Source organism: Heterocephalus glaber, unplaced genomic scaffold (assembly GCF_053883595.1).
Source record: "Heterocephalus glaber isolate CG9 unplaced genomic scaffold, H.glaber_assembly_v1.0 deba00000676, whole genome shotgun sequence".
Lineage (NCBI taxonomy): Eukaryota > Metazoa > Chordata > Mammalia > Rodentia > Bathyergidae > Heterocephalus > Heterocephalus glaber.
The window spans coordinates 8,690,097-8,718,092 of NW_028258156.1; the positions used below are offsets into that span (position 1 = coordinate 8,690,097).

The following is a 27,996-nucleotide window of genomic DNA, read 5'->3' on the forward strand; positions in this document are numbered from 1 at the left end:
GGTTACAAAGCAATGCCCTACATGAGTAAGGGCAATCCCTGCCTCTCTACCCTCACCATACATTTCTTGCCCTATTATTTTTCCTATGGTGCAGCTACTCTTATCATTTTTACTGATCTTCAAACATTTCTGCCTCAGAGCCACATGAAATCTGCTCTCTGTCTGCAATGTTTTTATTTCAGATATTTTTACAACTCTTGCTTTTATCATTTATACCTTAGCTTAAATGCCAAGCTTCCCCATAGATACCCAGACCCTCTCTCTTTAGGACTCCAGATCTAGGTTGAGCATCTTTTATTCAACAATCTGAAATCGGAAATGCTCTAAAAGCTAAAACTTTTTGTGGAAAATTCTTCATCTGATCCCACATGACAGGGTATGGTCAAAACACACTAAAAATGTTGTATAAAGTTACCTTCGGGCAATGTGTATAAGATATAATATACATATGGTGAATTTTCTGATTAGACTTGGGTTCCAACCCCAAGATAGCTTGCTACACGTATGCAAATATTGCAAAATCTGAAAAAAAAACCAAACCCCTAAATCCTGAACACTTCTGGTCTCAAATATTTTAGATAAGGAATACTCAATCTGTAGCTTGTTTCATAGAATCAGCCTATTTTACTTCTCAGAATGATGTATTACTTTCTAATAAATTCCTTGCTTATTCCCTTGCTGTTTCTTCACGTCCTTATAAGTGTCACAAATGTCTGTCTGAAGCACTACACAGAAGCCTGTGTAGTGAAGGGACAGGACTGTGGCGTGCCCCCAGGACTGAGAACAGTGTGGATGGAAGAGTTGCAGCAGGCTGCAGACCCAGCATCCTTTGTGCACAGCATGAGGTCCCAAGTCAAGGAGGTGAGCAACAGTCTTGTCAGTGAAGCTTTCTTCCAGGGCAGCTCTCTTTCTTTTATTTTCTGCCAAGAAAACATGCCTCATTGTTTTTGTTTTGTTTTGTTTTGTTTCTACTTTGCCCAAAGGTATTGAAACAACTGGCCACATTCCTATTTGGCACTCAACAAAATCTACTCAATCCATGAATCAGTTTGAGTCCTATCTCAGCCACTTACAAACTATGTGATTTTGAACAGGTCATTTCTGTTTCTCTTTCTTAGTATTCTTATCTAACAGGGCTGAAATTCTGATTGGATGTCATGGCACTGTAGGAAATAGCATGCCTATGTATGATATGAAGATTGGATATAATAGTGATATGTATATTTTATTGATGCATGCCAAGTAAAAGAACTGATAGAACCTCAGTACAATCTATTAAAGAACAACTGCACTGTGAGTCATTTTCATGAAAAACAAATGGACCAGTCAACTCACACATGTTGCATAGCATCTTCAAACAATACCAGGTGCATGGCAGCATTGAGGTCATTGTAGTTATCAAGTGACTCGGTAAGAATCATCTTCAGCGCTTCCCAATCCTTCACTGGCATGTAACATGGCTCCTCCCCACCTTTAGCAAAGTGGCAGTAAACAAGGGGTTGCTGAAGCAACTCAAGGTGACTGTTGAGACCCTGTGGAGGTGGAAGAGAAACTGGTGTGTCACCGTTTAGAAAGATTCATCTTGAAAGAGGCAGAATGTCTGTTATGGCTTATATCTAGATGTTCTCCCAAAGCCTCATGTGCTCATAGGTGGGACTTTTGGGAGTGGCTGAATCATGGATGTGTGGATATGAGTTAAGGGTGTGTGCTAACTAAATTAGTCCACTGATTGGTTTAGCATAGTTCTGGATGTGGATAATGGGAAAGCCCACCCTACATGTGGGTGGCATCAACCAACAGGTTTGCAACCTGAATGGAATAAAAGGGAAAAGGAGGCTTGCTGCTGGCTGCCTTCTGCTGGCTGACTTCTGCCTACTCTGCCATGGACTGTTTCTCCTCTGTGATGCCCCTCTACCCTATGTTGGAACCAGCTCCCTATGGACTGAAACCTCTGTAAAGTGTGAGCTAAAATAAACTTTACCTCCTTTAACTTATGGGTGTGGGGTATTTTGTATCAGCAATGAGAAAGTAACTAAGACAATGTCTATCAAGGGAAAAGCCTGAAAATCATCTGTGAGCAGGTGGGCAAATATTCCTACGTCCAGACCCCATACACTCTGCAACCCAGATGCTGCAGGGAGCTTAGCCCCCTACAATTCACTTGCATCCTTTTCTAACTCTGGCCCCAAGACTAACTGGTGGAAGAGCAAGTAGTGACCTCTGACAGTTACATACTTACTTCAAAATATTTATAAGCAGTTTCCAGTATTTTTTTCTGAAACAAGCCACAATCTTTCGTGTCTATCAGTTTGTCTCCATAAACACGAGAGGATTCATGAAGCCACAGGTGTATTAAATCATTTGGGTCTTTTAAACACTCAGGAGAAGCAAACAAAATTCCCTATTAAGCAAAAGTGGGAAACATACTTTTAACTCAGAAGATTAGGACATTCCAAATAAGCAGCTCTTTAACATTTAACTGTGTGCTGAATTTAGCAATTTAAAAGCAATATAAAAAAGAGTGCATGTATGTGCAAAACTATTTACCTTTTGATAAGCAACATTCAAAAATGTATGATTATACTCACTCATTTTTGGGAACGCAACTAGGATTGTCTTTCAGGAGTCAGTTCAAGAACTAAATACCACTGAGCCCTTGCAGCTCTTACATCTTCCAATGGATTAAGCTCACAAAACCAAAGGACAAACAACTAACATGAAAGTCACAGAATACAATGTTTTTAAAACTTTAAAACCCTGATATCAGTCACATTAACCCATTCATTTAACAAATGAAAAACATAAGATCAAATATAAATGTTCAAACCCACACTTTGTGGGTAGATGTGGAACTACCACCAAAACACTTGAATTCCCATGCCTGCTCCACAATCCCTCTCAGTATCTTGGGTTCACACAGACCCACTGCTTATGGACAGTTAGCTTGCTGTGCTCTCATGGAACACAAGGAGCTGCAAAGGCTAAGACATGATTTGGAGATGGTAGGTGCAGCCGACAGGATGGGAAGAGGGAGCAGGCAGAAGCACATCCCATTTCATGCACAGCCTCTCTTCCCTTTTCTTTTAAGATTAAAATTCTAGTTTTAAACAACACCCTATTGAGCACAGTCTTTCTGCACATGAAAGATATGGCCCATGTGATTAATAAGCTATGGTCTGATGCTGTGCTATGCTTTGGTGGCGGTTATGGAGTGGAAGAGTTGTAAGAATCCAAGGACTTCCTATGCCACTTCCTCATTTGCCTCACAGAAAAACCTAAAGCCATAAATAACTCTCTAATGACCTTTATTGAACAGGGAAGACCACATTAGTTGGGTCTGTTTTAATCCCCAACTTTCAATTCCCTCTTTGGAACTGTCTATAAATTCCAGATGTAAGCACTATCCTTTTACCAAGTACTACAGTTTGGAGCCCAAATGTTCTCCAAAAATCCATGAGATAGAGCCTTGGTGCCCAACGCAGTGGTGTGGGGAGTTGTTAGACCTGTAAGAGGAGGGGCCCAGTGGTAAGCCTTTAAGTCAATCCCTGAAAAGGACAGTAGGACCCCGGGGTCTTCCCTCTCTTTCACTTCCCAGTCATGAGGTAAGTAATTTTACTCCTACGTGCTCCTGCTTTGACATGCTGCCAAGCAAGGGGGCCAAGTGAAACGTATAAAACTGTGAGCCAAAAGAAACCTTTTTTCTCTACAAACTGTTTATCTCAGGCATTTACTATAGTAACAGGAAGCTCACACATTGGGTAAGCAAGGTAGTTTTTTTGAGGGAAAATATGATTTTCAGCACATGCTTTTGGTTTTTTCAGTACATGTATGCAGTACATAATGTTCACTTTCCTTGTGTGGGTTGGTACATGTCTATAACACATCTTAATTCCTTTTTTAACCTCTTTCCCTCCCTCCCCTTTGGCCCCCCTTCACTGTATCTCTCTCTCTCTTTTTTTTTTGGTGCTGGAGATTGAACTCAAGACCTTGCACTTGGGACTTTGTGCTTGTGAGGCAGGTGGCAGAACCACTGAGCTAAATCCCCAGCCCTTCCCTGTATCTCTTGATCCCTTCCCATTTCAGAATGACCTGTCTCCCTACTTCCTATTATCTATCTTTTATTTTGCTCTTTACTTTTACTCTGGGTTTCTTATACAAGAGAATCCATGTGATACTTAAGCTTGTATGTCATATTTATTTCATTTAACATTACAGTATCAAGATAGATCCATTTCCCTAATGACTCGTTTATCTTTTTTGTGGCACAGTAGTACTCCAATGTATGTGAATACATTTTCTTTATCAATACATCTGTTGATGGACACACAGGCTGCTTCTAAGATTTAGCTATTATGAATTGTGCTACTATAAACACAAGCATACATGTATCACTGTAATATGATGTTTTTAATGTTTTGGGGATGATTCCTAGAAGGGAAGATTCCCCTAGAAGGGAATAATAGCTGGGTCAAATGAAATTCCTAGTTTTAGTTTTTTGAGGAATCTCAATTTTCAACATCAACACAAGATGATTCAGCAATTTAAGAAATAATACTTTTCCCCTTAAATGTTTGAAAATCATATATAAATGGTTACTGCAAAAACATGACCAATTATTCTTATTTGGCACTTTGAAAAAAAAAGGACTCTCAATCTAAGGAGTTCAATCTAAGGAGTTAGCAATCTTTGTTTCTGTTGCTAAATCACTCTGCCATCATCTGAGTATCTCCCCAAATTCATGTATTGAAATTGAATTGCCAGTATTAAGTTGTGAGGCCTTCAGGAGATAGTTAAATTGTAAAGTGACCTCACATAAGAGGTTGACCCTTTTGACCTTCCATCCCTTCTGTCGTGGGCTGACACAAGGTTCAAGGCACCATCATGGAATCACAGACCAGCCTCTCACCAAACATCAAACCTGCTGGTGCCTGGACTGGCCTTGAAATTTTCAGCTTCAAAAATTTGTGAGAAATAAATTTTATAGCTTATGAATTACCTAGTCCCAGGTATTCTGGTACAGTGGCACACAGAGTCTAAGACACTAGCTAACCCAAGAGGCACAACTGTTCTGACAAAAAGTGAATGATAAACCCATTGTATTTACTTCAAAGAGCTGTTTATGGGTATAAAATGAAAGCGCACATACAGATTTACAAAGCATGGTTTCAAACTCAAGTTCTATAGATCAATGCCATTATTATGGCTATAATTACTTCTCTATGCAAGAAGCATAACATAGAGCAGTCAAGTACCTGAAAGATGTTTGATAAGTCTCTCAGATTAAAAATATAGTGGAATTTGACAGCTGTGGGTAAAAAGGTCCGTGTCATCATGTGATGGACTGCTATTGTTGCCTGGATCAAAGAGGGGCCGCTTCTGAGAACTGACGGACTAAAGGCTTGGTGCTGGAAATGGAAGTTAAAGATCTGGCCATAGATGGTGTTCAGTGCATCCAAAGATGGAAAGTTGAATGCAAACACTGTGAAATGTCTCTGAAAAGAAAAACAAAAATTAGTATAAAATAAGGGCTTTAATCAAACCAGAAAATTACAAACAAGGGTCCAAGTTTTCATTTCTCCTATGACTAGGTCCATTTCCATGAAACTTCTTAATGCCTGCTTTTCTGACATTGGGCTTTGCTAGGTGACCTGCTTGAGCTCACAGAATGAGATGAAAGTGACAGTAGCCAGAAGATGCTAGCACATTTTCACCTGTTCACTTAAGCCTCTGACTTTCCATGACCTTGAAATCCTGCTAAGGATGAGAGGCACAAACAGCAGGGCCACATTGTTTCAGCTGCTCCATCGAAAACCATGTCAGATTAACTGACACAGACAACCCCCAGGAATTCTCAAGGGAGCCCCGCCAAGACCAGCACAGCACCCAGTTCACCCCCAGCAAACTCAAAATAAGCCAGGAGCAACCACGGTGTGCTCCTGTTGCATGTATGTTGGTGATGGCTATTGTCATGTTAAGAGGCTTATCTGCACACACAACACCCTACACACAAATGTTTATAGAGGCTGTATGCATAACTACCCAAACTTGAAAGCAATCAAACTGTGCTTCAATAGGTGAGTAAATAAACTATGTACATTCATGCAATGAATATTATTCAGATGTGTGTCCTATTTATTTCACTTAAGAGTATTGCCTCAATGTGCATCCATTTAGCTATAAATGTCTCTAATTTCTTGTTTTTTATGGCTGAGTAGTACTCCATTTTATAAAAAAACACATTTTCTTTATCCAGTCTCCACTTGATGGGCATTTGGGCTGTTTCCAAGTTTTAGCTATTACAAACTGTGCTGCTATGAACATGGGTGCACATATATCACTGTGGGATGATACTTTTAATTCTTTGGGAAAGATACCCAGCAGGGGAATAGCAGGGTCAAATGGGACTTCCAGTCCTAGTTCTTGGAGGTATCGCCATACTGATTTCCACAGTGGTTGCATCAGTCTACACTCCAACAAGCAGTGGAGCAGTGTTCCTCTTTCCCCACAATCCCGCCAGCATTTGTTATTGGTTGATTTCATGATAGCAGCCATTCTTTCTGGGGTAAGGTGGAATCTCAGTGCTGTTTTCATTTGCATCTCTCGAATGACCAGTGATGTTGAACATTTTTTCATATGTTTATTTGCCATTTCTACTTCTTTGTCGTTCATTTCAGATGCCCAGCTTTGGATTGGGTCTTTAAATTTAGGAGGTCTGATTTTTTCAAAGTTCTTTATAGATTCGAGATAGTAGACCTTTGTCTGAGAGACGGCTGGTGAAAATTTTTTCCCACACTGTGGGTTGTCTCTTCACACTGCTGGTGATTTCTCTTGCTGTGCAGAAGCTTTTTAATAAGAAGAGATCCCACTTGTTGATTGTCTGTGCTAGTTTATAAGCAACTGAGGTTTTGTTCATAAAAACTTTTCCTACACCAATGTCTTCAAGAGTTCTACCTAACCTCTATTCCAGCCAGTTCAGTGTTTCTGTTTTAATATGCATATCTTTAATCCATTTTGATTTTAGTTTAGTGCATGGTGAGAGATATAGCTCTAGTTTTAGTCTTTGGCAAGTTGAAACCCAATTTACCAGCACCATTTATTAAAGAGGCTATCTTTGGCTATCACCCTCCAGTGAGGGTGTTTGGCTCCTTTGTTGAAGATGAGGTGGTTGAGTGTGTCTGGTGTTGTTTCTGCATCTTCTAATCTGTTCCAGTAGTCCTCAAGTCTGTTTCTTTGCCAGTACCATGCTGTTTTTATCACTGTAGCTTTGTAGTATAGTTTCAAGTTGGGGATTGTGATATCCCTGTCATGTCTCTGTTACCTAGAATTGCTTCTGCTATTCTGGGTCTCTTCTTGTTCCAAATGAATTTTTGGGTTGTTTTCTCTAGGTCCATGAAGTATGCTGCTGGGATTTCAATTGGAACTGCATTAAATCTATATAGCAGTTTTGGAAGTGTGGCCATTTTCACTATGTTGATCCTTCCTACCCAGGAGCAAAGGATGTTTTTCCATTTTGTGATAGTGTCTTCAATCTCTCTTTTCAGAGTGCTCTAGTTTTCAGAGAAGAGGTCTTTGATTTCTTTGGTTAGGTTGATTCCTAGGTATTTCAGTTTGTTGGATGCTATTGTGAAAGGAATTATTTGTCCTATTTCGGTCTCAGTGAGTCTGTTGTTCATGTGCCGAAAAGCTATTGAGTTTTGTGTTGACTTTGTATCCAGCTACTTTACTGAATTTGGTTATTAAGTGTAGAAGACTTTTGGTGGAGTTCTTGGGGTCTTCTATAAAGAGTATCATGTCATCTGCAAATAATGACAATTTGACTTCTTCATTTCCTATCTTTATTCCTTTTATTTCTTTCTCTTGTCTAATTGCCGTGGCTAATGTTTCCAAAACTATATTGAACAGGAGTGGTGATAGTGGACATCCTTGTCTTGTTCCTGATTTGAGTGTGAAGGATTTCAGTTTTTGACCATTTAGTATGATATTGGCTGTTGGCTTTTCATAGATGGCTTTTATCAGATTGAGGTAGAGACCATCTGTTCCAATTTTTTGTAGGGTTTTTATCATAAATGCATGTTGGATTTTGTCAAATGCTTTTTCTGTATCCACTGAGATGATCATGTGGTTTTTGTCCTTGGCTCTGTTGATATAGTGTATTACACTGATTGATTTGCATATGTTGAACCACCCCTGCATCCCTGGGATGAATCCCACTTGATCAGGGTGTATGATCTTCTTGATGATCTTCTGCATTCTATTTGCCAGTATCTTATTAAGGATTTTTGCATCTCTGTTCATTAGTGAGATTGGCCTATAGTTCTCTTTTTCGGTTGGGTCTTTCTCTGCTTTGGGGATCAAGGTGATGCTTGCTTCCAGGAATGAATTTGGGAGTATTGCTTCCCTTTCAATTTCACTGAAGATTTTAAATGGTAGTTGCAGTAGTTCCTCTCTAAATGTCTTGAAGAATTCAGCAGTGAAGCCATCAGGACCTGGGCTTTTCTTAGTTGGTAAGTTTTTAATTACGTTTTCAATTTCATTGATTGATATTGGGTCATTTAGAATTTTTAGGTTGTCTTTGTTCAACTTTGGTAATTCATACATATCTAAGAATCTGTCCATTTCTTCTGTGTTGTCCATCTTATTGGCGTATAGGTTCTCAAAGTAGGTACTGATGATCCTCTGGATGTCTGCTGGGTCTGTTGTAATTTCAATCTTTTCATTCCTAATTGCATGGATTTGGGCCTTTTCTTTCCTTTTTCTGATAAGGTTGGCTAAGTGTTTGTCAATTTTGTTTATTCTTTCGAAGAACCAACTCTTGGCTTCATTGATTTTTTTGTACTGTTCTCTTAGTCTCCATTGCACTCGATTTCTAGCCTGATCTTTATAATTTCCTCCTTTCTATGGGCCTTGGGTTTGTCCTGCTCTTCTTTTTCTAGAAGCTTGAGGTTCAGCATCAGGTTGTTTAATTGGGCTTGCTCTGTTTTCCTAATAACGAATACTATTTAGTGATAAGAAGAAATGATGTATCAAGCCATGAAAAGACATGCAGGATTTGTAAATAAATAGTGCTTAGGAAAAGAAGGCATCTAAAAGGTGATTCTAACCGTAAGATATTCTGGAAAAGGCACAGTTATGGACACAGAAAAAGTAAAGCTATCAGTGTGTAATATTAATAAAATCAATAAATTAAATATAAATAAATTAAAAATAAATACTAATAAAATTAATAGCTAGAATATACAGAAAATCTAAAAAGTTAACAAATGATTTAAAAATGGGCAGAAGATTTTATAGACATTTCTCCAAAGAAGTTATCAAATGGCCAATAAGCACATAAAAAGATATTTAATGTCACTAATTATTAGGGAAATACAAGTCAAAACTATAATTAGATAATATTTCAACCACTAGATGGCCACTATGAGAAAAAAATAAAACAAATGTCGGCAAGGATGTGGGGAAATTGGAACCACTGTGCAGTGTTGGTGGGAATAAAAATGATGTGGAAAACAGAACAGCTGTCCCTTAAAAACTTTATTTTTTGTTTTCGTTTTTTTTTTTTTTTTGGTACCAGGGATCGAACTCGGGACCTTGCGCTTGAGAGGCAGGCAGCGGAACCACTGAGCTAAATCCCCGGCCCCCCTTAAAAACTTTGAAGAACAATTACAATAAGATCTAGTAATTCCGCTTCTTGGGATATTTACAAAAGAAGTGAAACGAGTGTCTCCAAGAGATATCTGTACACCTATGTTCACAGCAGCATTATGTCTATCAGCTAAAACGTGGAAGTAAACCAAGTGTCCACCGTGGATGAATGGATAATCAAAATGCTGAGTATAGTACATAAAAGGGTACACTAGTCACCATTAAGATGGAAATTCTGCAATATGTCACAACTTGTTTGAACCTTGGGCACATTATGCTAAGTGAGATAAGCCAGTCACAAAAAGACACTGTATAATTCCATGTATATGAGGTACTTCTAGCCAAAACCAGAGACAGAAAGTAGAATGGTGGCTGTCAGGGACTGGAAGGGGGAGCAACAGGGATTCCCCGCCCAATGGTTATAGAGTTTCAGTTTCACAAGATAAAAAGATGAAGATAAATGGTGGAGATGGTTGCACAACATCATGAAAGCATTTAATATCACTGAATTGTTCACTTGCAATGGTTAAGGTGATAAATTGTATGTAACATGTATTTTACCACCATAACAAAATTGAAAATATTTTTAAAAGATCAATTGCCACAGGTTCAGAGGGAAGGGATGAAGAGGTAGAACATAGAGATTTTAGGGCCGTGAACTAGTTTTTGATATTATAATGGTGAATACTGCTCATTACATGTTTATCAAATTCCACAGAATGTACAACACAAGAATGTTAAACTCTGGACTTTGGTTAGTAATAATGTATCATCACTGCCTTATCGACTGTAACTAGTGCAAGAGGTTAATACAGTAGTAGGTAAAATGAAGTGGGGCAGGGAGGAAGGAGATGGGAAGACTCTCTATGTGCTGGTCATTTAGTTGTAAACCTGAAACTGCTCTAAAATATTAGGAGTCTCACTTTGTACTCAAAAGTACCAAGAAGCCAGATGTACAATCTTGGAGCACTGTACCTCGGGATGTTTGGAGGGAGCAGTACTGATAGCATACCTGCAGCCGGGCACTGACTGTGAAGCTGCCCACTGTGGGATTCATGCAGGCCACATACTGGCAGTTGTGGATTTCTTTAAGCATCACTTTCTGTCTATCATACCTGAAAGGAAAAAAGTAGCATCCTAAAGCCAAAAACTGGACATCAAAAACCATCAGAATCCATCAGTCATAAAAGATTTCATCACAAGCGGTCACCTTCTCTCCACCATGGCTCTGTGAGGTTGACCTTGTTAGCCTTATTTGGGGAGATCAAAACTGCAGCTCAGAAGTTGACATAGCTCCTTGGGTGCCAAAATCAACATCTGAAGCTGAATCATTATAAATTATTCCTGCTTGGTGACTCTCATGGGACTCTCATTCTGGTTAGAAACTACCTTGTGACCACAATGGGATGGGGCTCACCCCATATTTATTTCAGTTTTCTATTAGTACATTTGATGTACATGTTTACATTCAACTTAAGCAGTAGGTATGTGTACTTAACATATCTGAATTCTTTTTATTCCCCCTTCCTCTCTCTCCTTCCTCTATCTCTGGATTTTCTTCCCTCATTTTCCTCTTCTCCCCTTTCCCCTTCCCTTTTTCTTCATCATCATCATCATCATAGCTCATGTTTGTGACATATAATGTTCATATTAATTGTTAGGTTGGTACATGCACATGACACATCTTCCTCTCCCCTCACCCTTGGTCTCTCTGTTCCCTTCCCATTTGCATAAGATCTATCCCCCTGTTTCTTTTTCTCTCTTTTATTTTGCTCTTTACTTTATATTTACTTTGAATTACTCATATGAGAGAAGTCATATGGTATTTAAGCTTGTGTGTCTGATTTATTTCAGTTAACGTTTTCAAGGTGCATCCATTTTCCTACAAATGCCTCATATCTATCCTTCCTTATGGCAGAGTAGTACTCCATTGTGTATAGATATCACCTTTTATCCACTCGTCTATTGATGGATATATAGGCTGCTTCCAAGATTCAGCTATTATGAATAGTGCTGCTATAAATATGGGTATGCATGTATTACTGTACTATGATGTCTTTAACTCTTCTTTTTTTGGTACCAGGAATTGAACTCGAGTCCTGCGCCTGCGAGGCAGGCAGCAGAACCACTGAGCTAAATCCCCGGCCATGATGTCTAAATATCTTTTCGGAAGATATTTAGAAGGGGAATAGCTGAGTCAAATAAAGCTTTTAATTTTAGGTTTTTGAAGAATTTTCATAGAGGTTGTACTAGTTTACATTTCCACCAACAGTGTAGAAGGGTTTCTTTTCCCCTACATCCTCACCAGCATTTGTTGTTATATGATTTCTTGATGATGGGGATTCTTTCGGGCTAAGATGGACTCTCAGTGTTGTTTTAATTTCCCCGTATTTAATGTCATGCATTGCAGACGGCAGTGCCCAGATAGTGCTAAATACTGCCATCCTAAAAGTAAGGTCAAGCTTCTTTTAATAATTTAGTCTGAGTGAATTCTTAAAGAGGATATGATTTCTGCACAGCTAGGTTTCTAGGCTTCTGTTCAATCCAATCTTCCAAAGATACAAAGGGAAATGATTTCATTTAATATGATGACAAGAAATACAAAGTAAATCCAAAATCTATTTCAGAAAACATTGTCCTAAAAAAGTAAGAAATTGGGGATAACTTCATCTTAAATATTCATCTATCGTAATAGATTAGATGGAAAATAAAATACAGAGAATTGCTTACCAGTGTCCATAATCAATATGCTGCCGAATCAGAGTGTGTGGCTGAACAGTGCCATATGAATCCACTTCAGGCATATTCATGTCATCAATGAAATAAACCAATTTTTTATTTCCTCCTGGGCCATAGTTACGGCCAGCTTTTTTCTCTAGAGGTTTCTCAAGAATTCCTAAAAGAAAGACATAATCTTGTCCACCAATGACCAACAGGATGTACACATCCTGACCTTTGTTACTTTTCCATATTCCTTGCCTCTTCTGTTGATTCATTCATCCCATGGTTTCAGGTATCACCTGCCTATAGTTTAATACCAGAAATGTGTCTCTGGTCATCTTCTGTGTCAGACTCTCCTGCTGACCTCCATCTTGGGGCCAAAGGTTACACTGCCTCTGCTTTTCTGGAGACCTCACACTGTCCACTGCCTAGAGCTGATCTCACCATGACCTGTGTGCTGTCCTTCCCTGTGCCCACTGCTACAAGTGGCCAGAGCTGGCCACAGCCTGGTCTTTCAGTCCTTCTCCGCCATCCATGCAGGAGAGTCTGGAACAGCTGAAGAAAATCTCCCACACCTCTTGCCTTGGGCCAGTGGAGCACAAGGCACAAGAGGACAGTGCCTGTCGACTCTGCCTATATGATCCATGCCTGGATCCCCATGTATATAACAGGAGATGCACTTACTCTGCAGGGCTGCCGATGTCGTGTAGTAGTTGAGAGGCACATGGGATACCATGTAGTCCTCCGGCAGACTTGCCAGTATATCATCCACAAAGACCGTTTTCCCCACTCCTGCATTTCCAACTACCATGAGTGGCTTTCCTTTTTCAAGCAACAATTCAATGAAATACCTAAGGCGAGTTGTCTCTGATGTGTGAACCAGAACTGTCTGAGAAAAAAAGGAAAGAAAGCTCAGAAAGATGGAGACACATTCCAGAATTCTGTATCTGACCCAACACAGTCACTTTAGAACCATGATCCAAAGAATTCTTGGGTCAAGTTAACATCCAGTAGGACAGGTTTTACCTAAGTTGTACATATTCATCACATAGGCAGGTATTCAAAGTGAACATATGAGGAGATTTTTGTGATTACTTCTGCTTCAGAGATAATGAAGCTGAAGCTTACAGAACATAAATACCTTGGCCAATGTCCTAGCTGGCTAGTAAGTGGTGATGCTTGAATCCAAACCAAATCTATCTGGAGCTTGAGCTCGGTGCTCTTCAGAGCATAAACTCCAGAGCCAGCCTGCCAGGCTTTAAATCCTGCTCTCCTTGTTTCAGTGTGACCAATTACTCTCAGTTTGCCCAAGATGTCTTGATTTAAAAATTCGAAGCCTCCTCTTCTGGAATCTCCCTCACTCCTGGGCAAACTAGGACCACTGGTCATTCTGTATTTACTACCAGCGTAACTGTGGACACATTTGTTACTCTCTGTGTCTCTGTTTTTCCATAAGTTAAAAAGGGTTAGTAAGAGTCCATGTCTTATCAGACTGTTTTCAAAATTAATTAATCCACATAAAGCACTTAGAAAAGGGCCTGATATACAATATTAAAATATTACTATTTGCTATTATTATTGACTTCCTGTGGTTCTTAATATGTTAAGCCACTGTTAATCAAATAACCACACTTAATAGAACTACATGTAAAGTAAAACTACAAAGCCTTCCGGTTCTCTGTTAAATAAGAGACATTACTGATAAGGCTCATCAATCTCAGGATTCCAGTTTTTAGGTCATCAGTGTTCTTGGCTGACTACAAGTTCTCAGCCAAGAGGGTAACACTGCCACCGCCGTGGGCCAGAAGGCCAGAGCTCTGAGTCAAAGAGGATTATTTTCAGGGATAAAAATCTAATTAAATTTGTTTTGCTAGGTTTTGAGCTTTTGGACCTAGAACCTCTTTCCTCTGATTTCTCCCTTTTGGAATAGAAATGCCTTTCCTGCAACTTCCACTGTATTTTGAAAGCAAGTAACTTCTCTGGTTGTACAGATTCACAGCTGGGGAGAATTGTGTCTCAGAGGGGTCAGGTCCCACTCACACCTAAGCGAGACCATGCTGGGTGAGGCTGGGGCTCTCAGTGCATGCTGGGATGAGTCCTTACGAGAAGGAAAACTCAGGCACATCACATGCCAGGAGAGTGGCCTCAGGCACAATGAGACCTGCCAGCTGGTCAGTACTAGACTAGCCTTCAGACTGCCGGGAGATAAAGCCACCCAGGGTACAATACTTTGTTATGGCAATTCCAGCAAGCTCCAGGAAGGAGAGGAGGTTCCTAACCCAGTATAACCCAATATCCCTGGAGTCCTTGTAAACAGGCTGATTTACACACACACGTGCACACACACACACACAGAGTGGGGAGTGTGCACAACTGCCAGATGAAGACTATGGTTAAGCTGCCAGAAGCCAGGGAATACCAGGATTCCTGGCAAAGTACCAGAAGCTGGGAGAGAAAGACTCACAGCCTCCAGAAGGGACTAATCCTGCCAAACCTGCGGTTTGGAGCTCGTAAGTTCCTGTCATTTCACTCACCTAGTCTGTGTCACTTTGTTAGGGTAGCTCCAGGAAGCTAGTGCCTTGGGTTTTCTGTTATTTGAGGTTAGCTGTCTCCTGATTAGTGGAAATCAGCAATATTCTCTTCATACAGCACTACTTCAAACAGTAAGCTCTGGGAAGGGTAGGGAATGGTGGTGCATGCCTGTAATTTCAGCTCTCAGGAAGCCGAGGCAGGAGGAACATAGTGAGTTCAAGGCCAGCCTGAACTACACAGTGAGATATTGTTTCAAAAAAATACTAAGCTCCAAAATGAGTCAGGGTGGCATGATGTGAAGAAAGAAACAGCATGAAAAGGAAGATTAAAGCAGAAAAATACGGTCAAAGAATAACTCAGTCTAAAACAAATGTAGGTGGGTAATCTATGAAGAGAAACAATGAAGAAAAAGACAACAATTCATTTGGATTTATCAGTTAGTTGCCCTGGGATTTTTGAAACATACGAGTTCAGGAGATTAAACACATCCATTTTATGGCTGGGGGTAGAAGAAGGAAGTGAAAAATGCTGCTTTGGGAATTTACATAAGGTCAGAAATAAGAATCACTGAATTAACAGAACTATGCCTCCAATTTTCACAAAACTTGTGAAGTTGCTAGGAAAATACAAAGAAAGCTATTACCACAGAGACTGAAATAAAGTTTTTCTTTTTTAAAAAAAGAGGTTGCAAAAATATAAGCCATCTCTCTAAGCATTCCTATAGTTCAAATTATTTTCTCCTAGGGAAAAATGCTACAATTGCGGAACACACTAACACAATAATTTCTCTATCTGGTGAGACAGACTGCTTTTTTTTTTGGTACCAGGGATCGAACTTGGGTCCCTGTGCTTGTGCAGCAGGCAGCAAAACCACTGAGCTAAATCCCTGGCCCCAGACTGCTTTTCAAGGACTGCTTTTTAAATCAGCAGACTGTTGAGAGAACACTGCCGTTCCCCACTCCTACCTGAAGAGGAGCATCAGGATCCATAGTAAGCTGGGGGATCTTGTCTGCCCAAGGCAAGAATTTCTTAGTTCTGTGGTCCAGATAATAATCAAAGATTGTTCCCTGGGATGGAAATTTCACTGCTTTCATCTCTTTATGCCACCACTGACTAAAGTTGGCTTGATTATCAGAAAGCTGAGGAGAACAAGAGAAATCCTTATTGCAGACTTAAAGGTAATTTTGGAAACGCACAAAGCCCCTCCAAATCCTGCTCCGCACAGTGTTCACGTTGCACTGGGCCAAAACCACGAAGCAAACTCCAGGTACGGAACTGAGTATCACACCAAGAGCAAGAGCTAGATATTGTTGTAAGGAGTGACACTACCACAGGGGTACAAAGCTTTGACTGACATAAAGCCATGAGGTACATATTTAGGGGAATAATCATCCTAAAAAACAAAGTCAAAGTCAAGTCAGGTGAACCTTAGGGTACTCCTTGGTTATTTCATCTAACAGTGAATTATGGAAATTACTATGCTGGATTCCACAACACAATGGTAATCAAAAATAGGTATTGATTTCTACCAATTTTTTCCCCAATTCATGGCAAAATAAGAAAAATAAGGACAATGGGGTACTTAAAAAATTGGTAACATTATTTGATTTAAATACTGTATCTGAGTTTACAGTTTCTTTGGCACTTTTGTTGCTAAAATTTTTTTTTTCTACAAAATTATGGTGATAGCAAATAGTACTTTGGATAAATTTCTTTACTTAAAAAGTAAATGGCCGACAACTCTGCATCATTGCCAGAGATCACTACTGCTGAAAGGAGGGAGGGAGGAAGAAAACATGGACTCGCTTTCCACCAGGAAACATGGAGAAGTCCAGCTGAAAATGCACAGAGAACGACTCCTGTCCTGCAGGAGGACTAGATGGCAGCAACCAGGCTCTCTGGACCAGGAGGTGCTTGTTTTTATATAAGGATGGGTATATGTCCTTGTTCCTAGATTAGGGGTTAGAAAATAAAAGCAAATGGTAATTGTGTACCAATTACAATCAAAACCTTTGACCTGGCCTCTTATATCCACAGGCTAGCCTGGCCTAAGTGAATTCTGGTAAAATCTAAAAACACTCTGTGTGTTCACTGCCATTAGCAATTGTGCCCTTTATTTAAGACCACAACTCTTATTTCCCTGAAAACCCTCCCTTTTTTTGCATTGTCCTGTGTCCTCGGACTATGGCTCCCTCTTAGTCCTGGGCTGGTCACACATGAGTGGAGACAGGTGGGCCACAAGCCAGGAATGAGAGCAGTGCTGACAGCAAGAGGGCCTCTGCCCTGTCCTCCAGTTCCCCGACTCATGCAGTAATGAATTTAGGATCAGTGAAGTGTGTTTTCAGATCAGCAGCATGTAACATTTTATCACCCTGAAAAATCCAGTTTTAAGCCAAATCAAGCCTGTATTAAATAATTCACAGACTGTTACTGACCTGGCACCATTCTCTGTAGCAATGTACAGATGACTCCTATCTTCCATCAAAAGGTACTCCTAACAATTACATCAGTAAAATTATTTTGGTGACAAATTGTTGATACCTCAATTCCTTCAAATGAAATGCATTTGCTCTACAGTAGGGCAGAAAACAAACAGGATCTCAGCCCTCACAGGGTCTGTGGGGAAGGCATGGGGATATGAGGCAGAAGGAAAGGCAAAGCTGACAAATGCAGAACTAAGTAGGACCTTTGAATATGAAGTCAGCTATGTGTGAGAGCAACAAGGGTGGCTGACTTTAACCGAATGTCTGGGAAAGCCATCTTTGAGGACAGGCCCAGATTAAGGACCAGACCAGTGGTGGTCGACCTATGGCACCCATGTTATCGTGTTTTGCTTTTCAGACAAAAGATGTTAACATATGAGTTGTTTTCTTTCTAAACTAAAACCTCAGTATTCAGGCTTAATTGCAGTGTTGGCACTTTGCAATAAATAAGTGCGGTTGCCGTTTGGCACTCGATCTCTATAAGGTTCGTCATCAAGGGGCTAGAGCATTCCAGGAAGTCTAGCATATGTGAAGATCCTGTGGTTTCAAAGTATTTGGTTTGCTCTAAATCTGACCGGTACCAGTGGGATGGGCTGGAGAACAAGGAGTGACAGAGGAAGAAGCAGTAGGGAAGAAGAGACAGGGACAGAGCCAGACGCCTTGCAGATAGGATTAAAACGCTTAATCTTATCTTAACGGCAATAGAAATCTATTAAAGTCATTTAATCTCTGAAATATATCATATGATTCAAATTAAGTTTCAAGAAATGACTGACTGCTAAGTGGACAATGAAGCATGGGGACACACTTAGAAGCAGAAAGGCCAGCCAATGGGCTACTTCAGAGGCCAAGTGAAAGGCGCTGGCTACTTGTGGGAGGGATTGGGTTGAGACTCACCTTAGGGGCTGTTTGCAATGGCCTGGGTGAGGAGCACAGGTCCTGGGTCATCTGGGGTAGTTTGAACCTGCCTCAGGCACTGGTTAGCCTTGTGCCTGCTAAGTAGGTTTCCTTGCTTCTCTAAACTTTCATTCATTATTTGTAAAAGGAGAATAGCTGTACCCGTCCGTGTAGGTTTTTGTTGCTTTTGAAGGCTATACAATGTGGCCTATGAAAAGGCCATCTTGTCTGACAGGTAACAACGCTCAACATGCTCAGCTCACTGATGGTGAGTACCCGAGGTCACTCCTCTTCTGCTTCAGTAACACCCTTACCCCACAGCCTCTCCTGGAAACACTTGTCTTTAGAGTCCTTTTGGAAACGTAAAGATGATAAACATAATGTTGACTGTTTGTTGTGGAAAGAGTGTATGGGAGCCAAAGACAAGCAAGACCCAGCTTGTGGTGAAAACAACTCAGCAAAGGAAATTGGAAAGACTCAGGGAGAATGTGCTGGGAGGGAGGGAAGAGCACACCAGGAGGGGTAAGATCTGAGCTATCCACAGCCCTCCTGACTTATAGTCCTGGGAAAGGAGAAAAACGTGAAGGACAATGAAAGAAACACCACAGGGGAAGTGGAGTCTAGCTGATCTCTGTGAAGGAGAAAACCACACACACAGTAAGCTTTGCCTTCGAGAAAACCACAAGACGTGCCTGTGTGACTCTCTCTCCTAGAGGCACTGGCTGCTCTTCTGAGAAGCCCTTGGTGACTAGAGAAGAAAATGTGGCTTCTGACAAGGACTGAAATGAGATCTATGAGGCCAAATGATTCCAAATTTATTTATAGATGTGGGTTATGGTAACCAGAAGCAGAACCAACCCACAGGGTATGTCAGCCATTTGTTTTGGAAGTAACACCGAGGAAATGAATGGAAACATGGGTCAGTCTTGGCTGTGATGCTGTCCTATAGAAATCCCGTTTATGCTGGAACATCTCAGGAAGCCAGGAAAGCATGTGTCATCTATTATTAATGTAAAGATTCAGGGTACCAGGGAAGCATAATGACCATGAGAGATCTTGAGGTCCCATGAAAGATGTGGTTTCTGGGAAGAAACCAAAGTGGGCGGGAATCGTGCCACTTCATCTGATCAGAGGGACCGTGGGCAAGGTATTTTACTACTCTGAGCTCGATCTCCTCTGTCTGCACCATGAGTGAAGAATTTTTGACACAAATCATGAGAAAAATCTACATTAGAGGTGGATGATGGAGATGAGACCCCCATGTTTCCCGCAGCTTGGTGGGTCTAAGCAGTGTGTGTGTGTGTGATATTTCCTACAGGAAATGAGAAGCCATAATATGGCTATGAAGAAACGCTGGGCATGTGACAGGTTCACTTCAAGGTACAGACCAATAAAAAGAAACTGGTGCAGGGCTGACTATGGCTCACAAATGCTGACCCTGGGAATAGCGCGGGGGACTGATGAGAGGGGAGAGTGACAGGAGGGAGAAGGCCCATTTGAAGGTCACCATATACTGTGATCTGAATTGCACCATCCCATTGTACACACAGAAACCCTAAGGGCCCCCTGACAGAATCTGGAATCTCATGAAGTCATGACAGTGGGACCCTCATGATGGAAAAGTGGCCTTGTATGAAGAGACACAGCACTTTCTCTATCACATGAGGATGTAGTGAGGACCCAAAAGATGACAGTCCTCACCGGAACCCAACCATGGAGGCGCCCTGAGCTTGGATTTCCAGCTTCTAGCACCATAAATAAACTTCTGTTGTGTAAATAGGATGCGTTGTGGCACCTGAGCTGACAATGCTACTATGAGAGTTCAGGGCAATGTAGAGGTGATCTGCTCCTGAATTAAGGTTGCAGGGAGGAAGAGGAAGAGGAAGAGGAAGAGGGAAGAGGGAGGGGGGAGGGGGGAGGGGGGAGGGGGGAGGGGGGAGGAGGTGGAGGAGGCTGCAGTGGAGGAGGAGGTTGTCTTCCCAGCTACTTTGTAAGTGAACTGAGTGACTGAGATTATGGAATACAGAAAAAGGAAGAGAGGCCGGGGATTTAGCTCAGTGGTTTCGCTGCCTGCTGCGCAAGTGCAAAGACCCCAGTTCGATCCCTGGTACCAAAAAAGAGAAAGGGTCCCAGGTTACCTGGAGCAGCTGAGGAGAAAAAAATAAAAATAGAAAAGAGGGGCAAATGTGGGGGTGGGGTGGGGCTGGGGTGGGGCTGTGTCTCAGGCACACAGAGGTGAGGCCTTGGCAGCAAGTGGAGACACAGAGCCTGAGTTCAGAAGGACAAGCTGGGCTGAAGGCTACCGATTGGCATTGTTGGCCGCTGATGATAGCCATCAGCCTGGACAGGACTGACTGCAGAATGCACAGGCTCAGGAGAAACAGGGCAAGTACAAGAGATTTACACTAACTAAGAAAATGAATATGGTAAATGTTTAAATTAGAAAAAAGTCACTACAGTAAAAGACGCATTACCAACAATGAAGGGATCAATGTGTTAAAAATGAAGAATATTTTGAGGCAGATTAATGGCAATGTGTCTTTTACTATAATGTATTTAATTTAAACATTCACTGTAGTTTTTGTTCACACCTTGAATAGCAATGCCACCTCCACAAATAAAACTGGTTTCCTAAACTGTCAGCATACCTGGTCATGCAGCAGGGTGCCTCCGAATGCCCAGATGCAGGCAAAGACAAAATAGACTTCGTAAACTTCTTTTGGGCTGTCAGAAGGCACATTTTCAGGAGTCAACAAACAGTCCAAAAGCGCACAAACGGTCTGAAGAGAAATAAACAGCAATTAATTTAGGGCAGTGGTAGTGTAGTAGTTGAATAGATTCAAAGGACTTTACAATGCCACTTTATTCTTAAAGGATTTTATGATTTTCAAAATTCTAATTGCTATACTGGGAAACACAAAAATTACTGCATCATGTGTCTAAGTCAAAAATGGAATATTTTTTGTCACTTTTAACTCACTTGATCTTCTAAGTAATAAAAACAAATTAAAAAACAAATTTTAAATGATTCAATTAATAACCACTGGATAAACCAGAAATGTACATAATAAAATATATAAAAATAAAAATATATATTTATGTTCACTTTTTTAAAGTTGGGAGTTATACCAACATGGCATTCTATAATCTACTTTTCCATTTAAGAATGTACTGAAGATGTCTTTCCTTATCCTTACCATCAGGAATGTCTTCCTAAGATTCTGTTGGATGGACAGGCATTTACTGAACTATTTCCCTCCCTGCGGACACTAGGTAACCTACTTCCCTTAGTTCCCTGGCAGCCATTTTTTCCACCTGTTGTCATAACTTTAGAAAGTTGGACTTAATCTGTAGCACTTTTTTGGACACAAGATTAAATTTAACCTTGGAAGAAATACTGATCAGAAATTTGTTCTTCATGCCCTCCAGGTGAAACAGTAACATTTTCTGTTGGTCTGAAGCATTCCCAAATTCAGGGCAAACTTGTCAGTTCTAAGGGGAAACATGGCTGCAGGAGAGGCCTTTACCATATGGAATAATAATGGTAATGAACACGTTTTGGGGCTAGTTTCCTAATGTACAATAATAGCTCTCATTAATTAGCACTATCACAGACCCTAGACTCAAGACACTCTTGCTCCAGTTTTTGGAGCCAGCAACAGAATTTTATCACGATCAAACAGACAGCAGTGGAAATATGCTATAGTGTCTGTGCCTTTCTTTTCTAGTCAAGGAAGATGGGAAAATATTTTTCATGTAAATAGCTGAGCACTTGCTGTATCTTAGAATCTCTTTTGACTTCTCTCTTGCACTGTGCCATGTTTGCCAATTAGAAGTAATGTTTTAACAAAACCTACCAATCTTTCATCAAGAAAAATAGTGCAAAACTTGAAAGCTTTGCTATTTCTGAGTAGAAATGTACTGGTTAAAATAAAAAAACGACTGATGGGTCTCAATGTGATTTTATCAGGTGAACATTCCCTCTACCAAGTCTTAAGATTCTTCCATTTTTCTCACAATCACGGTACTGGAAAACATTTTGAGCTCTGTATCGGCAACTAATATAAATTATATTTATATTTTAATGCATACTCCAAAGGTTATTATACTTTACTGAATGTAAAGAAGTTTTATATACTTGGAGATACATGCATTAATTTTTTAAAGATAGCCATTTAAAATTAGTCTCTTTTCCACTCATTTTTATAACAAATTCCTATACTCATAAGCAACCACAGAAAACAGACTATAAAACAACAGCCTAAAAGGAGCTAAGGATTAAATGCCATGCCTGAAAACTACAAAAGGAGGAAGAGCAGAAGTCACATTAATTCTTACTGACCTATTTTCACAATACTCTTGAATGAAAAAGTTCACACCACAGAGAATCACACAAATATACAAGTCAACTTGAGAAAGAACACGATCATGGTTTTTGCAAGTATTACACCAGAGGAAGTCTAATTAGGCTAACCACATAATTAATTCATTATGAATAAATTCAGACCTGCTTTCAGAAATAAATTATACCTCAGATAATTACTGTTGAATACTATCGTTTACTTAATTGGTGTGTGAATTATCCAAAAACCTGAACTTTCCCTTCTTATTATGCTTGCAACTATTTCTAATTTAGCTTCAAACAAATTTGGTAACATAGTAACTTAATGGTAACAAAGTACTTACAAACCAATTTTGCTCCTACAGGAATAAAAAAGAGGCCTGAAATTGTAAACCTGTTGTGAATTTGATACACATACAGGCTGGGGACAGTTTTTCTTCATGCTGAGATTAGGAACACAACCTTCATTTCTGTGTATTGTGAATTACTTTCATTTGCTTCCATGACAACAAATCATATATTCCCTTTACTCTTACCAGCTGTCTCACAATAAGGATCAGAAAAAAAAAATCTCTGGAATACTATGAACTCTTTATCCCAACTGACACCCCTTCAGGAATATTTTAGGGAGGAGAAGTCTGTGGGTGGTGACATCTGTGTGGAAGAATTCAGATGCTTCCCCTTATCACCTGGTTGGCATCTTTAACTGCATAAATTCATTTTATTCAAAAAACATACTTGGTACCTCCTCCGGGTAAGTTATATAGGCTCTAGAAAAACAAGTAAGGCCGTTCCAACTTTGCTCTTCTAATTTGTGCTAATACCCTTGGGAGGAACTTGACTCAATACATATGTATTTGGCATCTACTATATACTCAGAACTATGTAAATGTCTGGGACTAGAAAATGAATAAACCATGGCTTTGGCTCTATAGTTCAGAGTCTTAGAGAAAGAGACCATGAGCTGAAATGACAACATAGAGTGACAGTGCATGTCAGGGGCTTGCAAAAAGCTCCAGAGAAGCCTGGGGGCTGGGACTGGAGGGTTGGAGCATCCTAACAATTCCAGAACGGTTTCTGTCCTCTTGAGGAAGCAGAAACTCTTGTCTTGGTCAAGCTCCAACAGGCTTCAACTAGAATGTTGCATGGTATCTTTGAAGACAAACCTGTACCAGGCTGTTTTCTGGAATAGAGGTGATGGTTTTGAAGCTGGTTCTCAGCTTATCCAAACATGCAGGAATGTATTTATCAAAAAGAATAGTTAAATTGGCCTTTTCTGATTGATGCCGCCTTCTGTCTATCCAACTGGCCACATACCTGAAAAGGAACACAGAAAAGCTTTTACTGAACACAAGGCTTGAAAAGCAGAATTTCACCATGTCCAAAGCTCTCCCTTAAACACAGCTTGGTGCAATGCTTCCTGGACATATTTAGAGCCTTCACTCTATTTCTCAAACTGCAAGTATTTTTAAATGCCTCTTTAAAAACTTGTTTTAATGGACATTTTTACCTTAATGAAAAGAATGTAAAAGAAACTCCTAATAGCACTTAGAAGCCAAACATAATAGAGTATAAGTAGGCTATTACTGAGCATTTAGAAGGAAGTACAGTATGTCATTTCCTAAGGGACGGAAACTATTTTCATGGTAGAGGCCTTATTTATGAAAACAGCTTGGTATCCCTCTTGATTAATCTTGGCATCAACTATTTAGTAATGAGAAATCAGTTACAAATAAAGAGGAGAAAATTCCATAGGAGCTATTTTAAATTTCCTCCTTTTCCATTGGACTCAATGTAATGCCAACTTGATAGCTGATAATGTGTTTCCGCTAAGGGGCTCTGAGATGGTTATCTCATGTTTAGAAATCTATCTATCTATATCTCACACACATACATATGTATACACACATATATATAAATATCTCAGCTGTTTCATGAGTATCAGAAAATCATATATATAATGAAGCTTGTATATAATCCCAAATATATACATGTCTGAAACACAAAATATTAATTTTGATACATTAAATATCTTTAACATATAAACAGACTACTTATCAATAATATAAAACAAAGCATGACTCTGTGGCATCCATAATAGTTTCTGGAGTGAAACTAAGAGATGCTAAATGAAAAAAAAATCTTTCACAAAGGTCTGATTAAGCAGGAAGTAGTGGTAATAAATACATTTGGCAGCCAGCACAGAAGCAGTGTGATCATACTTTACTATAAAACAAATTTGATTTTGCATTTTGAATATCAGAAGAAATTAAAGTAAAATGATTATGTTACTAAAGGCACCTTTTGCTTTTCACAAGATGTCACTATAGGGTTTTATTAAACAGTCAACAACTTCACACTGTTAGAGTTGTCAGAAGGTTTTTGAGGCTAGGAGGAATGGTTTTGAGTGGGAGTCCACTTGCAGAAGAGTAATTTGGTGGAGGGTCTCCGTGTCAGTGACGGTGGGTGACACAGGACAATGCAAAGCAGGTGCTAATGATGGGGACAAAGACTCTTCCCCTCTCAGAAGAGCTCCAGGTTTACCACACGAAGTCTAAATACCAGTGGTTTGGAAACTGTCTAGGTAACCAAAATCTTCTGGAGCCTGACACCTTGTAAAGTTATTGCTTAATAGTCTGGTGTTGGATCCTATCAGGACAGCGGGAAATCTTCAGATTTACAGTCTGCCCTGCATGTGAGCTTCACATCTGTCATTCACCTGGAAGAAGGGATGAAGTTAGTGGTACAGGCTGAGCCACAGTGCATGCCTGTATTTCTGAATCTCTATTTTTATAAGTATATTTAGTCTCTAAAGACGAGAGAATGGCACTGAAGGGGTGGAAGACAGAAAGCTCATCCAACCCAAAGGAGAAAATTACACAAAGCCAAAAGAATATTTTAGGCTAGCATAATGGGGGAAAGAGGACAATCTAAAGTTGTGGCTTTCAAAGTTATCTACTAGTAGTAACTTCTTTTGGAATCAGATTAAATTCCAGATGTAACTTCAGTTTCTTGTTATTATGTATAAACTAACTAATCCATTGTTAGGCAGATCCCATTCTCAGTGATATAATCAACTCATCTACAAATAATTTATATAATTACAAATGAATTTAAAAAATTTATTACCTGTAATTTTTCCCTTATTATATAGTCTCATCCCTTTCTACTACAAAAAAACTGTCAACGACTATCATCTTCAGAAATTTTTTTCTAATTCTGCTTTAATTTTTATGATTTCAATAGATATATGCGAATTGTTGAGGATTCTTCTAGTAAACTTACTTAGGACTGATTAAAATAGTATTTGTTTAATCTTAAATGGTTCATATCTGTAAAATGTGGACACAAAATTAATTTTAGGGAATTTTAATAAAGATGTTTCAAAAAGTTTAAATGATAATGGTACTATCTTTATTCCTTCAAGGAACCCTGTGAAGATAATATGAACATACTGTTTCATAATCTCTCCTACACATAAAATTTTTTCATTACTAGTGTCTGTAATACATGAAGATTACATTCACCCTGGAGAATTGGTACATATACATACTGCATCTTGATCATTTTAACTCCCCTGTACCCCCTCTGCCCTCCCCTCTTCCTCCTTCCCAGATTCTCTTCCCATCTCCACAGTTCCAGTTTTCTGATATGAATAAAAAATATACGTCCTAGTTCCTCTGGTTGAAAGGGCTTGCAAACAATGCCATACCAGTAGCAATGAGCACAATGAACCAGGAGTGAATTCTAAATATCATTGCTTATAGTAAAGTCCTTCTTTCTGGTTCTTTGGAGAAATGCTGATTTAGGTATCAAGCAAGGGAAGTGAGAGACAAATCAAAAGCATCTTGTTTAGCCAGGAAGCAAAGTGCCAAAGACTTAAAGGACAGGTGAAAAAGAACACAGAAGAAACAGTTTGAAGAGGCACCTACTGGTAACATTCTGTGACAATATGAGAACCCAAAAGAATCTTGGCAATGAAAGAAACCATAAATTAAAAATTACAGGAAGGAAGGAAAGGAAGGAAGGAAAAGGGGGGAGGAATAGATGTGAGAAAAAAATTGTTTGCAGTAAAATGTCACCTAATGTATGTAAACAGAATAAATGACTTAGAAAATTACCACTTCACAACCACCATTGGGACATCCTTTGAGACACTTGCCTTGCTTGCTCCCAAACTGTAAATGTTATGACATTAAAGGTGACAACGGGAGACAAGTAAATGCAGTGTATGATATTTGTTTTGAGTTCTATAAAAAAGGTACAAAGGAAAATACTGGGGAAATTAGTACAGTTTTAAAAATGGTAGTTTATTTGATAATATTAAGAATAAATTTCTTACGTATGTTATATTGTATTTATATAGGAGAATATCCTTTTTCCTAAAAGCTAAATGCTAAAGTACTTAGGGATAAAGTATCTTATTATCTCTAACTTACTTTTAGATATTTCTACAAAAATAATAAAAGAAAATATGTCTGTATATCAGAGAGAGAGAGAGAGAAAGAGAGAGAGAGATTGAGATTGTACGGCTAGAGCAAAACCACTGTAGTAAAATGGTAACAAGTGGTGACTGAGGAACAGCTCTCTGTGGTGGTACCTTTTCAACTTTTCTATAGTTTTGAACACTTTGAAGCAAAAAGTTTGGGAAAATTGAAACTTAAAATAGTGGTTTGGAAAATTAGGTTAAAAATTGTATTGATCTTAGAAGATAATTGAATATTGAATCAATACATGCAAAACCATCGCACTATAACTCTAAGGAAAGGTAGTACACTATCCAATAATTACGGAGTGAAAAACATCCCCTGAAATAGCCATTTTGTGGTGGCTTCCTGAAACTTTCTGGCAACAGGAGGTAAAAATATTAAAATATCCTTTAAAAAAGATTTTCATTTTTTTGGAAAATGACTTGGCTGGGTCCTTTTGTCACACAAATGAACATTAATGATCTTAGATAATTCAAAAACTTATATAAAAATAAAAGTTAATAGTGAAGAGGACACTATTTAATTTGGCTAAGAATACAAATTGGGTGTCTCTTCAAGCAACCTGGGCCTTCTGAGGTACTGGATAAAAGTCCTTCTTTGGGGAGTGAGTCTGAGCTTTTGTCAGCACAAATCTCCACATGATGTGACTGAGTCTGAATGCCATGGGAAGTGGGAGCTGTGAGGTCACTACCGAAATCACACCACTGCAGTAGGGGTGAGGGATCCCCTAAAGGAGGTGAGCACCTGAACCTTGCACAGGAGCCTGTGCTTACAGTATGGGGGTCAAGAGGGACACTGGGGAGACTGCAGCCAACCACATCCCCAGAAGCACTCAGGAGATAGCATTCTACAGGGGAAAGGAGAAATCAGCTCAAGAGCATCTCTCCAT

At 39.6% G+C, this 27,996-nt stretch overlaps 1 protein-coding gene across 9 annotated transcripts in view; it reads right to left on the bottom strand.

Moving 5' to 3' along the window:
- The window catches only part of Dnah11 (dynein axonemal heavy chain 11), a 327,476-nt gene that overhangs the window by 146,575 nt on the left and 152,905 nt on the right, over window positions 1-27,996 (bottom strand). For 8 of the 9 annotated variants that reach the window (XM_087206427.1, XM_087206425.1, XM_087206428.1 and 5 more), the window contains 9 exons: window positions 23,784-23,934; window positions 20,924-21,055; window positions 15,861-16,034; window positions 13,048-13,252; window positions 12,373-12,538; window positions 10,655-10,757; window positions 5,253-5,492; window positions 2,240-2,401; window positions 1,336-1,532 (listed from right to left, as the gene is read on the bottom strand). In XM_087206427.1, coding sequence (XP_087062553.1) covers window positions 1,336-1,532; window positions 2,240-2,401; window positions 5,253-5,492; window positions 10,655-10,757; window positions 12,373-12,538; window positions 13,048-13,252; window positions 15,861-16,034; window positions 20,924-21,055; window positions 23,784-23,934 — 1,530 coding nt within the window. The remainder of the gene's footprint in view (window positions 1-1,335; window positions 1,533-2,239; window positions 2,402-5,252; window positions 5,493-10,654; window positions 10,758-12,372; window positions 12,539-13,047; window positions 13,253-15,860; window positions 16,035-20,923; window positions 21,056-23,783; window positions 23,935-27,996) is intronic. The other variant, XM_087206426.1, reaches the window with a different exon arrangement.